The sequence below is a fragment of the Acanthaster planci genome, linkage group LG16, assembly GCF_054643075.1.
Source record: "Acanthaster planci isolate LZ-2023a linkage group LG16, COTS_SCS, whole genome shotgun sequence".
In the NCBI taxonomy this organism is placed as follows: Eukaryota; Metazoa; Echinodermata; class Asteroidea; order Valvatida; family Acanthasteridae; genus Acanthaster; species Acanthaster planci.
Genome location: NC_141792.1, coordinates 13,313,771 through 13,328,993, shown reverse-complemented (window position 1 = coordinate 13,328,993; position 15,223 = coordinate 13,313,771). Strand labels below are relative to the sequence as shown.

At 40.2% G+C, this 15,223-nt stretch overlaps 1 protein-coding gene and 1 long non-coding RNA gene across 3 annotated transcripts; one reads left to right on the top strand and one right to left on the bottom strand.

Moving 5' to 3' along the window:
- Nucleotides 1–91: 91 nt before the first annotated feature.
- On the bottom strand, nt 92–14,630 carry LOC110979124 (polyamine-transporting ATPase 13A3-like). Of its 2 annotated transcripts, XM_022234676.2 has the most exons (31): nt 14,613–14,630; nt 14,133–14,196; nt 13,219–13,318; nt 12,775–12,942; nt 12,591–12,649; nt 11,937–12,068; nt 11,655–11,735; nt 11,383–11,452; nt 10,967–11,101; nt 10,733–10,799; nt 10,407–10,538; nt 9,744–9,920; nt 9,372–9,482; nt 9,155–9,201; nt 8,830–9,018; nt 8,517–8,578; nt 8,077–8,221; nt 7,727–7,807; nt 7,362–7,515; nt 6,934–7,054; nt 6,619–6,743; nt 5,827–6,002; nt 5,359–5,475; nt 4,803–5,035; nt 4,248–4,344; nt 3,792–3,864; nt 3,259–3,409; nt 2,828–2,976; nt 2,368–2,456; nt 1,992–2,075; nt 92–1,794 (listed from the first exon to the last, which is right to left on the bottom strand). In XM_022234676.2, exons 3-31 carry the CDS (start codon nt 13,282–13,284, stop codon nt 1,672–1,674), a joined length of 3,414 nt encoding a protein of 1,137 aa, XP_022090368.2. In that variant the 5' UTR covers nt 13,285–13,318; nt 14,133–14,196; nt 14,613–14,630; the 3' UTR covers nt 92–1,671. The 2 variants fall into 2 exon arrangements, with proteins under 2 accessions (XP_022090368.2, XP_087003572.1); XM_087147446.1 differs by lacking the exons at nt 14,133–14,196; nt 14,613–14,630 and adding an exon at nt 13,579–13,729.
- LOC147796527 (uncharacterized) lies at nt 6,683–9,095 on the top strand. The gene is made up of 3 exons (XR_015428030.1): nt 6,683–6,771; nt 6,961–7,095; nt 8,104–9,095. It is a non-coding gene; the product is annotated as an uncharacterized LOC147796527 (long non-coding RNA).
- Nucleotides 14,631–15,223: the final 593 nt, after the last annotated feature.

The following is a 15,223-nucleotide window of genomic DNA, read 5'->3' as shown; positions in this document are numbered from 1 at the left end:
CAAACCGCCACAGCTTTTGGAAAATGTTAATCATGAGAACATTTGTCCCAAAAGTTACACAAAAAGACAAACTGGTTGACATATCTACAAATTGTAATTCGCATGCACGGTTGAAATCACCTTTTATTTTTTCGTCACAACTTCAAAATTCGTTGAATGTTCGCTGAAATTGAATTTAGTTTGAATTTATAGGTACCTAGGACAGTTAGTAGTATTTAAAAGAATTTCGCCTGACTCTGTATTAGGTCAGGAAGTTTGTATCACATTCACTCGGAAGGGCATGCAATGGTAGACTTAGTTCATCTATTTTTATACGAGGTCACAACTATAAGTTGATAAAAAGCTCAGCAGTCCATGTTCTAAACATTGAGAAATATCAACAATCTACAAAGCTGAAACATATGTACAAAAACTGCAGGTTTGTAGGCGCACTTTGATTTTAATTAAAGTCAAATTTTAGGTTCCAGCCCAACGTTTTCTTCAGGGGTTATGTTATACCATCGTATTATGTTGAGAACAACAAAGATGGTAATTTTTACAATGGGCGTCATTCTCAGACTGTTTCCGAAATTATGTACAATGATTAAAGACTTTTTTCTTGAGAGAAAAAAAAACAAAGGCAAGAGATTAAGACCTTCCTTTCTACAATTTGCGGCATACCTAGGATATATTATAAAACGTCTTTTACTCGAACCGAAGAAGACTTGGGCGTTTACTTCAAGACCATCTGCGTAGTATCAATACAATAATGAATATTTATCTCCAAGGTTGGCAATTTACGGGTTTATATCTATTCAAACTTTTTCAGAGCAAAGCTTTTAACACGGAAAGCAAAACTGTAGGCCCTACATAACTTGAATTTCATATTTATTTTTACGTCAAATAATACTGAACTGAAGGCGGTTAGCTTTTTATTCGTGGGATCTGGGGGTAAACATGGAAGCAATTATATAAAAGTTATATATTATAAATCAATATTTTACGGTGATGACCAATTTAAAATTTGCGATTACTTAATGTTTTAGCCATATTAAAAGAGATGGATGTGATGCTTGGAACCTCAGATAGTCTGGCACCACCCCATCGAGCAGATTACACAGAAAACAATAAACAATGGCGGAGATCCCAGGGGTGGGCGAAATACCCTCTCCCCCACACTTTTTGACGAAGGGGATTACAAATATAATTACCCGCCCCCCCACACCCACACACTTTTCAAGTCACTGACTACGCGCACCCTTGAGGTGCCTTTCCATATGCGTATCAACACTTGTGCCAAGCCTTGCGTATCAGCCAAAATCGTTCCCGGAGCGATTTTGACGACAATGCAACGCACACGTGTGTTCCGTTGACGGAGTCGAATTTTGTGTCCGTGGAAGTGAAACGCATGAACGCATCGTGTACGCAACGCACCCCTAAAACGTACATGGAAAGCCGCCTTTAAGCCCCCACCACCGACTACGCACTTGCCGGGGAGGCAGTGCTGAGTTTTCAGAAATCATTGCCTTCATGTGTGACAAGAAATCTCCAATCACGACGATAGATACATGGCACATAATCCAAATTTTCACCACGAATAAGCTTTATTCATCGCGTAGATTACCCCAAAACCAACACGGTACTTTCTCACTTTGTGCACACTTCAGAAATTGACTTGAATGCCATCTATCCTTAGGAATCGTCGCTCAGGCGGATTGGTTTTATCTTGAACTCTTCATACGTTGGTAGGGAGACTTTACGGAAGCGTTTACAAGACAGAAACCCCATCAATGTACGACTGGAAACGAGGACGAGCTGGAGAAAAAGAATGCAAAATAGGGAAGTTCTAAAGTTGAGTGTCTGTTATTTGCAATAAGCTGTAATTGATTTAATGCACTGAAATCAACTCGAGGTGAAGGCCCATTTTCACGCCGAGCAAATGTTAAGGTGTCTGTCAATTAGCTCACAGATTGCAACAAAAACACCAGCCGTTTATAAGCATGATTACTGACCTCTACCAACGCAGATAAGATGAAGTTGAGCAACACCACGCCAAAAATGATCCCCTTGAAGCGAAAGCTGGGGATATGCTTCAACTTAATGGGAGAGGAAACAACGTGAATTCGATATCAGAACAAAGTGCAAGCAATGGCTACCAAAGGAAGAAGGAACACGACACGGACAAGGAATACATTTTGTTCATACGTTTATCCTGGTCTAAACAAGCAGTCCCAAATTGGAAAAAAGACACGTGACTGTGAACCTCTTTCCCTCTGACCAATCAATCCATGCTGTAACTGTTTTTCAAATACCTTAAAAGAGTCCAAACCTACATTTTTGTTAAAACCACCAAAAAAATTTCACAATTTCATTATAACAATGACGTACCTTAAAAAGATCTTCAATCGCCGTGGGCGGATAGAAGAGAATGACCAGGCTACATGCGTGGATTATGATCAAGTCAACCAGATACAAATCTGCAAGACATGACACAGGTTGGTGATTAGTTTCGAAAACAGAAAACGAAGCAACTTGTTTGCAGGAAGATTGTGGATCACAAACGAAAGAAGAAAACCGCTGACTTACGTTGAGGTTAAATTTAGTAGTCGAATCCTTACCGCTTTAATACTTTACGGTTTGAGATATTGACCTTGACGATGTCAGTGGTCAACTGTGTGATAGCGATGACTGCTGGTGACGCAGAAGTCCACTTTAGATATTCTTAATACATTGAATGCTTTCCCAAACTAATTGCATGTGGGTCTCATCAACGTCTTGAAAACGGTCAGTTTTCGAAGTTGACGTGAGTCATAGTCTAATGATTGTGAAGCATGCAGCAAATGTTTACAATTGGTATAGATGGCTCTCCGATAGGGTTTCCTGGGCGTGTAGATGATGGCAACTGTGGAATACTGAAACATTGACACCAGAAATACAGATGTCGTTTCCCAGGCCACCAGGTTCTTGGAGTTTTGTTCGGGAACCAGAGGAACAAACCTGAGGGGAATAATTAGTAGTGAAGGACAACAGACGTAAGAATCCAGAGCAATTTTTTTTCTATGGTCAGGTTACTTTGGATCAGTAGGATGCCTTAGCCATTGTCAGTAAAGTACCGTAAGACTTCATTCTCAATACGCACGATACTGTAAAGAAGGTAACGAAAACGGTGAGGAAATGTTTCAGAAATAATTATATTAATAATTATTTCCATATAAAGCTTGAACCACGAGACAGTTAAATCGTTTCATTTATGGCTAAGCCACGCTTTTTGACAGTTACCACGGTTGCTCCTGGAGAATGAAGAAGACAGCGACTTGACAGGCTGCCTGAATAGCGACTTGAGTTATCACAGAGAAGATCACGGGGAAGATAGCCAGTTTACTCGGCGGCTTCTTGGGTGCGATGACGTGGTAAGCGTCATTTCGTCCCACTGTGTTATAAAAACGACCGGTAATAACAACGTACGGTTCACTTCTTTATCCGGTTCATAAGTGACTTCGTCACAAAGGCAGACGCGCCCCGATTTGCAGGCTCCCATTGGACAGTCGCTGAAGTTGCGCGTCAACTGCCGGTTCCATGGTTCCATGTAAACGGCGATCAATGCATGTAACCCTATATGCTCTGCATGTGCAGTGGGCGTGGTTTGAACTGAAGTGACGTCACACTTACGAACCGGATAGACCAAAGGGTCAATGTTGAGGGTTTGAAGTAAACTTCCAATAATTTTTACAAAAACAACGCAATATATACAAAGCGTTACATTACTGTTAACTTACAAAAATTTTATGTGCAAATTTATAGAGATTACTCACTGAAGAGAACGACTGTTGTGCAGACAAAGATGTCGGCGTACATGAACATGAAATCGCTCAAAAACGAATGAAACTGATGTGGACAATTCAAAAGAAACAAGAAATCGGTTGTTAAACAAGTCAGATGGTAAATAAAAACACATCAATAAAATGCATGGAAGTTCGAAAAATAGCTGGGCACGGAGAAGTTGGGTTTTGTTATTCCTTGAGATTGTTTTTAGCTCGTTTCCTGGATGATGCCACTTGATTCAGACACGGCCCACGGACTGAATGGAACAGAATTTGAATTCTGAATGATTTATCAACATGCGGAGGGATCGTGTGAACTTAATTAAGGGAGGATTTGGGGTTAAGTGATTGTCAAAAACAACTTAATTGTAAAAAAAAGTCGACGAACGAATCAAATGTTTTAGATCGTGTTGGAAAAGTTGAAAAGTTGTTAAAGTTTGGACATACCGAGTAACAGATGATGACGGTGATGAACTGAATCATGCTGTATAGAGCCAGGAACTTGAACATACCAAATGACGTCACCAACGCAGCCCTACCATCTCTGTAAATATTGACAAACGACGAAAAGTGTTCCCTTAAAGTGTGATTTTCATTTTGTCACCTGGAAACTGAGGCCATCTCTCCATCTTGTGCCTAGAGGTGCGTCTTGGGCGTATACCAGTCTGAGGGAAAACGATTTTGTGTTTGGTTTGTAAAGAAAGGAGCCACATGATGCACAGTTGTACTTGTGGCTTTGTGACGATTCTCCACACAGACATAAGTATAATTGAATAAAGTCTTTCTGCTGTGATTTAAACTGCAAAAGAAAAACCGCAAAGTTCAGAAATTTTTAGCAGGCATTTTGTAAAAGTACTGTTCTGCTACTGACGTCTTCAGGAATCGGCCTGTGTCTCCGTCTGTGTGGTTTTGTGACATTGATGCTGTTGACTACGCATGGTTTTATTTTTGATGGAGTCATCTATTTATTTGATATTATCTCGTCAGCCAACCGGTACTTACTTGACCACTGTAGGAATGCAGGATATGTTTTGTATTTTGGACGTAAATGGTGAAGCTACGGAGGCCTCTGTTTCTGTCAGTGCCACTCCAGCGTGTGCTGCCTTTAACGCTCCGCAGTCATTAGCTCCATCGCCACACATACCAACCCGGTACTCCAAATCTTGAAGAGACTCAACAAGTTGAGCTTTCTGATCTGGTGTCATTCGAGCAAAGACCGTGCCTTGAACAGCAAGCTGAAAAGAAAAAAATTAACAAGAAAATTGAGGAAATGAAAGTTTGGTGGAGCAGTTTTAACCGAATAGCCCAAGCTGTTGACAAATAGAAACAGCTTACTTACTCGTGAACAATAAAAATGTACGATTTTTGCCTCAGAGTTACATTGCTTGAAACTGAAAAGTGTCTTTCATACATGACGGAAATTAAGCTATTATGTTTAGCAGACTATGCCTACCTATGCATTGCCGAGTACAAATTAATTTGATGCTCATTTCTAATAACAAGCAATAAAATGACAGATTACAGCAAAATAAAACCAAACGAAAGAGAAACAAGTTACTGTTGCCAGGGCGTCGGTGTTTAGTCCCCTGACTGCTTTGAATGATTTGCCATCAAGTGCGTAGTGCGTCCTACGACCAACTGTGGATTCAATCTGAAGATGGATCTCGTCACAGTCCTGAGTAAAGCAGGATTGAACATAGACGCATTTATTTAGTGCTTGTTTAATTTTTTAAATATACCGGTATGTCTTTTGTATGCATGCGTATTAAGTAATATCTTGCTATTATTACACTTGAGATAGGGATTCTTCGGATGATGTCAAATATGTTGACCATTAACAATGAACGCAATAATGAAAGCGAGTAATTGAGTTGCCGTTGACGACGATGAAACTCACGTCACGATGAAAATCTTATTACTTTGGCTTCAGTGTTAAATATCCGATGGAGGGATTCTGTATTTCGATATGTATTAAAGCTGCCCATTTTCTGGATTTTGCCTAAACTGAAGAGTGATGGCCCCTTACTCCATGGTCAAGGTGATCCTGACCACTCGTCTTCTTCTCCTTGTATCCTGTCAGCCGAGTAAGACGCAGTTTATTTCCTTCGTTATTCTCCTCTACCTCCACTCTGACAATGTCTTCACCCGCTGGTATCATGTCACATTTACGAGCAACGTTGATCGCTGTCAAGATGTTATCACCTACAATCAAACAAAATGGTGAGACCAAGGGTTAAAATTCAGTTGGTAATCATCAAGCAAGTAAAGCAAATCCGCCCACACGTATAAAACTCTGCAACCGAGTTTCTCAGCTAGATTTAAATAAGGGAATAAATATTGTGCTTGGCCCATGTTATAAATAACGCCAAGTTATCCCCATTCATACTGATACCTTTTTTAGTCTGATAGTCAAAAGAAGTCCATACATGTATGTGATGGATTTCCAACGATTTTGTTTTTGAATTTTACTTTCACTTTCCTGAACACCCTGCTCATTTTATGGTATTATTCCTTGAAGAAAGAATCTCCTTACATTGCGCCCGCGGCGAGCCGCGTCCATACAGACTTTTGTCCAATCAGAATCAATCAAATTTTCTCGTTTCTAGGTGCGTGCGCGTGAATTACACAACGGACATTATCAAAATACACGGTCAAGCTGCATGTTGTTGAATAGGGAAACTACATGAGGTAGTTATGAATTAGAGTTTAACACCATTAGATCACAGGAGTATATATATCATCGTGAATTCCATGGCTTTCTTTGCAAAAAAGCAGCTTTGAGTATAACGTAGGAGATAAATCATGGTTACCAACTCACCTGTTACCATGACTGTTCTGATACCAGCGGCTTGAAGCTCCTGGATGACCGGCTTGGTCTCTGGTTTAAGCTTGTTCTGCATGATCAGTAGGCCCAGGAATATCAGGTCATTCTCCACTTGGCTCCTGAGAAAAATTGGAAAGTGATGATGACGTAAGTGCTACTACCACATATTTGGGTGGAGCTTACCGTAAAACCCTCCGCAGTAAAGGCAATGTACAAAAGCACTCCGACGAACATCTCACCGATTTCACCCCAGGGAGAATTCTGTTTTGAGGGCTACCAATCTGTATTGAGGTTTCTCAAGATTGATACCTGTTTACTTGTCGTGCTTTATGCCAGGTGAGATTTGGATCAAGCTCTTTGGTAGCCAAGGCAAGCACTCTAAGTCCATCCTGGGTGTATGAGTTGAGTTGGTCTTGAAAATTGGCAGGAACTGTTAGCAAAGACAACAGTTAAAAGAACCACAGGTCCGAGGTGAGGAGAGATAAGAAACTGGCTGTTGAATCTATACCTGTTATCATTTTTGTCATCTATAATGTCTCTTAAGTCATGGTTTATTTGAAGCTGGCAAATAGGACTTCGCCCGGAGCAGCAATCCAGTTTGTGTTGGTAGCATCCGAAAAGGTGTCATTCATTTTCGATCCATTACGGTTAAGATTGCCAGATTTAGTCCACATGTATTTTCACATCATTTTCAGGCAAAAATTGCGGGTTTATTTTTTACGATAATTCACTCTTACTTGTTGCTAATTTGGAGAGAGACGCTATCATTTCTGGAGATCCTTTGACGTAGAGTCGCATGGTTTCTTCACTCAGAGTGCGCGTGATAACACTCATCCGTTGAAGGTCGGAGGAGAACGGGAATTGCCTAAGGACACCTATCTCACGCTCATCCTGAAATCAAAAGGGACACTGTTATTACCTTGGAACTTCGTTCAATCTTTAATTGTAAATGTGGAGTAAAATGAGGACGAACCAACTTTAAAATCTGCACACTGCAGTTTAAGTTATTAGAATCTTTTGGGCGGCAATAGACCGCAAACGAGAGGATGCAGCTTTGTGTTTTCTCAAATAAAACAGAAATTACAGGCATAATAGCCTTAACTGTTTTCAATGGTGACCGTACGATGGTGGGTACCAGTATGTCAAAGTTTGTAGTCTCCTTGCTAGTCGGTTCCTCCAAGTCCTGCAGAAATTGGCATCGATATCAAACAGGATAAGGCCGTGATTAGAGTTGGCACAGCACAAAAAGAATAGGTCGATAACTGCATGTAAAATAAAGCTACTATAATTTTAAAATTGCTATTACGGAAGCCAAAATAGGATATTAGATTTAGTGGATGATAGAACTGTACATTAAAATCGATTATTAGAACATTAAATTCGATTATCGATTCCAATATTTAGTATCATTCCTAACCGAATGAGTATCAGTGATAAATGAATTGATCTTACCCATCCCGTGGCTTGAAACATCTTCAGGTCAATGGGGTCACCACTTAATTCTCCATTGATGATGGTCAGAGAGTGACACGTTGCCATGGCAGCAAGGTGATGTCCAGTGGTATCGTCGGCAACAGATGTCTTGAGTTCACCAAAACTGAGTCAAAGAAAAGGAAACTCGACCAGCATCTCGAAAGTACATGGAAAGCGGTATTGTCAGAATCTTTATTACGTTTAAGCAAAGAATTAAAATTCTTTCATCACTTGAAAATCATAAGATGCACATGGGACTTTGGTTCCAAAAACTGACCAATTTATGTTCAATTATTTCTATTCAAAGAAAAGTAGCAGTAAAGAAATGAACTTAGTTAAGTGTGGAAACTTACAGGACTTACAAATACACGACTTTTTTGAAATTAGGAATTGTTTATATCCGTAACAAACTGTCTTACGTCCCGCTTCCAGCAAGCTGGACTCCCATCAAGTCAAGGCCGTCTTCGGTAAGGGTACCAGTCTGTACATTGTAAAAGGAAAACTAGATTTTTAATTCTGCTTAAGATACAACCAAATCTTGCAACATCAATGTGATTTATGATCTGCAAGAAAGTAAGTGACTCAATGCCGCTGAGAAAGTCTTAAATTTTCTTAGCCGTTAGTCTGAGCATTCTCAGGTATTACGCATTTAACTGGTATGATTAGACCCAGTTTGGAAATGGAACGAGCAATATCAACAACAAAGCTACCAAGCAAGAACTTCATGCTCACCTTATCGAAGCAGACGACATTCAGAGATCCACACGTGTTGATCCGCTGTGGACTGATGCAGAAGATACCTTTAGATTTCAGACGAAGCTGAGCGAACAGCATGCCAATGGTAAGGGAGGCAGGTAGAGCAGGTGGCACAGCAATTGTGATGACATCCAGAGCGCGTCTGACAATGTAACTCCCATCGTTCTTTCAAAAATGAAGACATGATTTAGACAACTTGTGAAGCTGCATATAGGCCAATAAACGTACCTTTTCACCAACAATGTTATACGTCAAGCCATTTATAATTCTCAAAAAGTAAAGCAAAAATGTTTGTACTTACGCCAAAATTGACAAAAACTACGATTGCGTAGATGATACCAATGACAGCTGGAAAGAAAATGGACGCAAAATTGAAAGATTTCAGAGAAAGGCTGTTCCATTCAGCCAAGAATTTTTATTAAAATGCAGCCCAAATTTCTATACTCACTGAAGAAAGTTACAGAATGTATTCTAATGGCAAAGAAACAAGTTCTTTGAGATATGTTCGATGAACTTACCAAATGTGGCGAGTGCACAAAGAAAGAGTATCGCATCTTTCAACATGCTAAAATCCATTGGTTTAGGGTAGAGAATGGAGCGCACCAGATTACCCTTAGCAGTCGAAAATCCTGTAAAAGATACGTTCGGTTACAGTTGTCGTCCGTCAACCATTATGCGTAGGCCTATAAGCCTTACCCGAAACAGGCATCCGGTGTCTATAGCTACATAGGAACTATACTGAAGCAGGGAAGCCAGGAATGGCCCTCCACAAATGCTAGACAAATGACCCTGTGCTTAGATGACAAGGTTCTAAGCCTACCTTTTGGATTGTGCTAGTGGTAGACAACATGACGCAAACGAAATTATGTACAAGGTCAAAACATAGTTACCCGTTCGTACGACGACCGCTTTAACCATCTCGCCGCCATAGTAGCGCGTCTGTATTATGTGCGTTCCGCAGTACAGCGTATGGCGTTTATGTTTGTCTGCATTGTATCCGGAGTCCTCCTCACCGTCTGATCCCATGGCGCAAGGCAACGGAGTCTTGGTCACCGGAACACTCTCACCTAGTGGAGATAAAGATATCCCTTTGGTCTAAATATTTGTATCTTGATAAAAATATTATATCTGCTCAAGCGCAATTTTTTTGCATGAACACTGACCACTAAAGAGACAATTAAATAAGGAAAAGCCACAAGATCAATTATATCTTAAGAATTAGCTTTATAAAATCAATGTTTCAAGGTTTTTTCAACTGTAAAACACTTTCACTTTTACATTCCAGTCGGTAATTCCAAGTTGGTATCAGGAAAGGTCAGCCTGGATTATGAAAAATTAACATGTCCCAAAGTCTGATTATGACGCCGACAATGATGAGAGTTCTCGATGACATGCATCAACTTTTCCTCACTCCTGCAAACTACAGACGGCTCCACATTAATTAATTGCGCTTGATATTCAACACCCCCTTTTTTCCGACCCCCCCCCAAAAAAAAACTCCTGATCATCCCTTCGGCAATTCGTGATGACGACATCGGAGGGTGTGGTCTTACCCGTCAACATACTCTCGTTGACGATACAGTTGCCGGTCAGTAACACTGCATCACATGTCATCACGCAGCCTTCAGGAGGAAGAACCATGACGTCCCCAGGCACGAGCTGGTCTTCTGGTACTTTGATACATGCTGAAGGAAAACAGCGTAAACATTTTTCATAAAAGAGAAATAATAACACGAGATAAACGTGTATATGTTTTATATGTTCACAGCAAGAAAGATGGGGAAGTTTGCATCAATCTACAGGAAGGGATATACGGACTTAGTTTTGCAAAATTTGTGTTTAACGCAAGAAAAAGGTTGAAAGTTTCAATGAACGTTACCTCCGCTTTTTCTCAACACTTCGACGGTTGTGTTGGACTCAACCATGTCCCTTAGCGTAATGCTTTGCTGAAGACAGAAAAAATGTTGAAATTGCAACTTTACTCTCAAGCCTTAATTCCTGCAACTGTCCTAACTGGGTTGGTGACCAAGCTACATCAGTGGTTACTGGATCGGGCAAGGTTTCGTATGCTTTCTTGGTGAAGTAATAGTCACTCCAGATCGTCACTTATTACCTTTCTTGTTGTATACAACGCCACTGTGATAGACACAGCAGACATAAGGATGATGCATCCGCTGTAGTAATAATAGTTGTCAGAAAGCCACAGTGCGACGCTGAAAAGCTGGAAGATGTAGAAGGGATTTAAAACCTGCAAAGAAAAATGGACCATAATCAAAGAACCGCAACCGTGTAGACAATAGCTTCATCATGTTGCACTTAGTAGAGTTTACTCTACCGAAGTACTTCAAGGACACCAACATCTTCTAATCACACATATATTAGAGAGATAGATTACAACATTATTTTTCTCTGCCTAGGGTTGGCCTTTAGACCACTTTACCAAAGATGGAAATTGCATTTAACCTATCGGACAATGGATCACGTACGGGTACAAAATTCCTGTTTGATTTCCTGATATTTATAACGTACCTCTTGGATGAGCAGGACAATGATTGGACGTACACGAATGATAATTTTGTTGTCGCCATATAGGAATCGCCTGTGACAGAAAAATTGAGTCTACCAAAGGTCTCTAAACTCGTTGATTGATGCGAGATTAACTTTTGTACAATATACGATGACACATTTGATTGGAAATGAAATAGGTACACAAATGTGTTGTTGACATGTGCTCTGCTGTGCGTGGTGGATACAGGTAATGGGGTGGTAGAAGTGGGATCTTCACCAAATGCAAACCTTACCTTTTGTTTGCCTCTTTCTCGGAGAGACCGTTCTGTAGCTTGTCATAAAATTCAGAACAGCTGTTGGCACCATCGAGAACTCTGGGAAGAAAGGATAAGGTGGCAAGGTTTTATGGAATATTTCTTTAAAAATGCATCATTTAACACAAACACGTATTCTTAAAACATACAGAAATAGCTTAAACAAAAATCGAACCCCACGTACATAAAATAAAATTTCCATAAAGTAGCTATCTTATTGTAACGGATAATTAATTGATTACACATTTAAGAAGGTGTTACCTGAGCTTAAAGAACGTTTCTTCTTTTGGGTCCCACATGTAACGAACTTTCTGAAATTTCACGTACTTCAACATACCGCCAATCACGACATCGCGGTGTAATAATTTCTTAAGACTCTTTGGTCCACAAACACTGAAAAAGATCATTAAGAAAATGGAACAACGCGTGGATAACTGTAGAGAAGAGTCGTTTGTTTCTTCCCATATTGAATGGTAAGTTACTGGAATCATTATTGGCTCAGTGGCTTTTTCCTCGCCTTCAACCTCTACGACACAGGTTGGCATGTGGATCTGATTCCGTGGGTTTTACCTTTGAATATTTATATCAGGATTTAATGCCAACTCTAAAACTGGACATTATGAGGTCGTCTGTGTCGATTATAATCATTCTGTGACTGGTGCCAAATGCGCTCACGGATGAACTGACATGAAACGAAAAGAAACGAGCAGAAATTGAATGGGATGGAATGGGGATGGGTGGAGAGTGGAGGAAATCAGCTCGAATTAAATCAAATCATATCAAGTGAATTGAAATCAAATAAAACCAACTCATTTCAAATTAGCTGTGACCGCAAACACGACAAAATGATGAATTCCTGATTACATTACAGTTCATAAAACGACACAGCAAAGTAGCAAAATGATTTCACACCACCTCTTTGAGTTTACTTCCATTGTCCGCAGTGGGCAAACGTGGTAACGTTGATAGATATCCTGTAATAAAATTTTAAAAAAAATCTTCAGTAATTTAAGTTTGAGGAAATAAAGCTATAGGTATCGCTCCGGTTACTCTACTTGTAATTTCCATGGCATTATGCTCAAGGAATGTTCCAGCTCGCCTTTATGATGATGCTGTCAGCGTCCCTAAGATCACAAACCCGACACGTGAACTTAATCCACCAATCGGGCTTCCAGTAGAAAACAAGAGCTGCAAGTCCTACGGTGCAGACACACAAAGTATAGCTCAGCCACGTCCATGCTCTACTTCGGTGATACCCGTAACACACCTGTAACGTACCAATCAATTATTTAAGCCTACCTTAGGACAGAATATTGTGGTCGAACGGCTGGTATCGAGATTCAGACAGAAGAAATTTTGTCAAAGTGATACAACCTTGGAGGATAAGAAACTAAAAGATGACGCAGACATCAATCTCACATGATTTGCCAGCACACACAATGCATAAAGAAATATGGTATGTCTTGACCATTGTTGCTGACCGTGAGATTTCTCTTTAAACGTAAACTGATGTCCATGTTCGAATCGAATAAATGCTACTTACAAAGGCGTCATCTTTCCCCTCCTGGATCTCAAGTCCTGCCTTCTTGTTATTAGTACGTCCTGCCATGGTTATTTCTCAAATCAAACGATGTCAGGTCGTTCTATGAGAAGACAAAGAAGGGAAAGTTGGAGATGAGAGAGAAGCAAGAAGGTAACTAGAGGAAACAGACGCTATAACCCCTTCAAAAGCTAATGTGCCACTTCACAGTTGTTTTCCTGTCAAGTTGTTCTTGAAAGACACAAAGCAGTTTTGCAGTGTATAATAATTTAGCTGGGCCAATAAAGTGCCCTAGAAAAAAAAATTGCCTGCTAGAGGAGACGCCTCACAAATTGACCACGAGTTGGTAAGTAGAATTCTAACCTATAACGTTTCACTCATCAATGGATAAAGTATCAAAAGCGACAGCGTTTTAAAAGTTTATCCCGATCATGGATCCCATTCAGGAAAAGGTATGTAAAAGAATCCCTGTAGTCAGATGAATAATTGGATGCGTCATTTTTGCATGGGTACTTGGCACTAATGTGCCTAAGTGCCAGGCTCGTGAAGTTTGGACTACACAGGTATAATCAAGGTTAAAGCTTCACCAAAGTGTCGATTTGCTTTTCAACACAAAATCTGCAGGGATATGATGTCTTGCAACGCGTAAATTTGCTTTTTTTGCATTTGCCTGCCTTTAGCGTGTGTACGGCTGATCTGAGTTGACACCATTCACAAAATATGGGTTGCAAAATGTGTACTCAACCGGGTATACCAGAATAGTTTGAACCCCAAAGTACTAAAAAAATATTAGAATTTCAGATCATGACAATTGGTCAAGCCAAACTAACGATAAACCATTCCGACGTTTGACAAGCTTGCAAAGCAGTTTTTTTTACCAATGTATAAAATGATTCCTTCATAATTCCTGTCTTTACCTTTGAGAGGAAATCCATTCACGAAATCCGAATTCCTTGACACTGTCCAGTCAGCTCTTAGGATCTGTCGGTATTCAGAAAAAGTGAGAGAAATGCACAGAAAAATCTTACCACTCACCTTCAAAGTGTAGCGGTAGGTATGTTCAGAAATAAAATATTTGTAGTGCAAATACGACAGACCCGCAAGCTACAAGCATGTGACCTAGTCAAGGAGTGCGAAGTTTAAGGTACAAATAATATCTATTTCATCCAAGGCAGTCTTTCTTATGTTCTAGCCAAATAAATATTTGTTTTCTGAAAGATAAAAGCATGTATCACAAAGATCTTTCCGGTGAAAGTTCATCATATCCAGATCGCTGTGGTTCAGCTAGGTTAAACACACAACTCATTTTGTTTATTGTTATACCCCTCAGTGCCAGTATGCAGTGCAGGGAGTCGTGATTGATGGAATTATCTGTAATTGGAACGGGGGGCACAAACCGTGAAAAGAGAGTGGATATGGTGATCGCGTTTAGGATTTTCTGCATAAATAGACAGCCTGTCAGACACAGTGGGTTCGATTACTTCTTATCTCGTAGTAACCCGCGTGTCACAGCAGGTCTAGATGAACAGGCGCTATCCTTGGTGACAAACGAACGATCTCAGCATGCTCAGGCTATTCCATGTACTTGAACTGAGTCAAAAGGTCATACAGAGATTAAATCTGCAACACGAATTTGAACTGTTAACGCAAGAGACATCAACATTCACATAACAGACTTTTCTTTCACATCATGTACGACTTGTGGGCCGATTTGCCTCAACATGTAACTTTTTCTGAACTATTCTGGTCTTAGACTTCAAGTCTAAGTGCAAGCTGTCACATGACTTTCATATCGAACACACTCGGCCTTACAGGAGTTAGGAAAATGACCTAACAGGTTGGAGCTGTGCAACACGAAGATCGAGGTTGTCAATACAGGCTCGAGGCCATTTTTTTTCCCAGCGATGTCTTTCTGATAAATTAGTTTTGTATGTTCTTCTTTAGTCTCGCCAAGTAGAGCCCAACCTTGCCTCGCCATACCTTCATGAAAAGTCGTTACAATGAATGA

Coding starts and splice junctions, on each gene's coding strand:
- LOC110979124 (XM_022234676.2), bottom strand. CDS start 13,284: ATGGCAGGACGTACTAATAACAAGAAGGCAGGACTTGAGATCCAGGAG. Junction 9,019..9,154: donor TAGTTTTTGTCAATTTTGGC/GTAAGTACAAAC, acceptor CATTTTTGAAAG/AACGATGGGAGTTACATTGT. Junction 3,865..4,247: donor CCGTCATCATCTGTTACTCG/GTATGTCCAAAC, acceptor TGTCCACATCAG/TTTCATTCGTTTTTGAGCGA.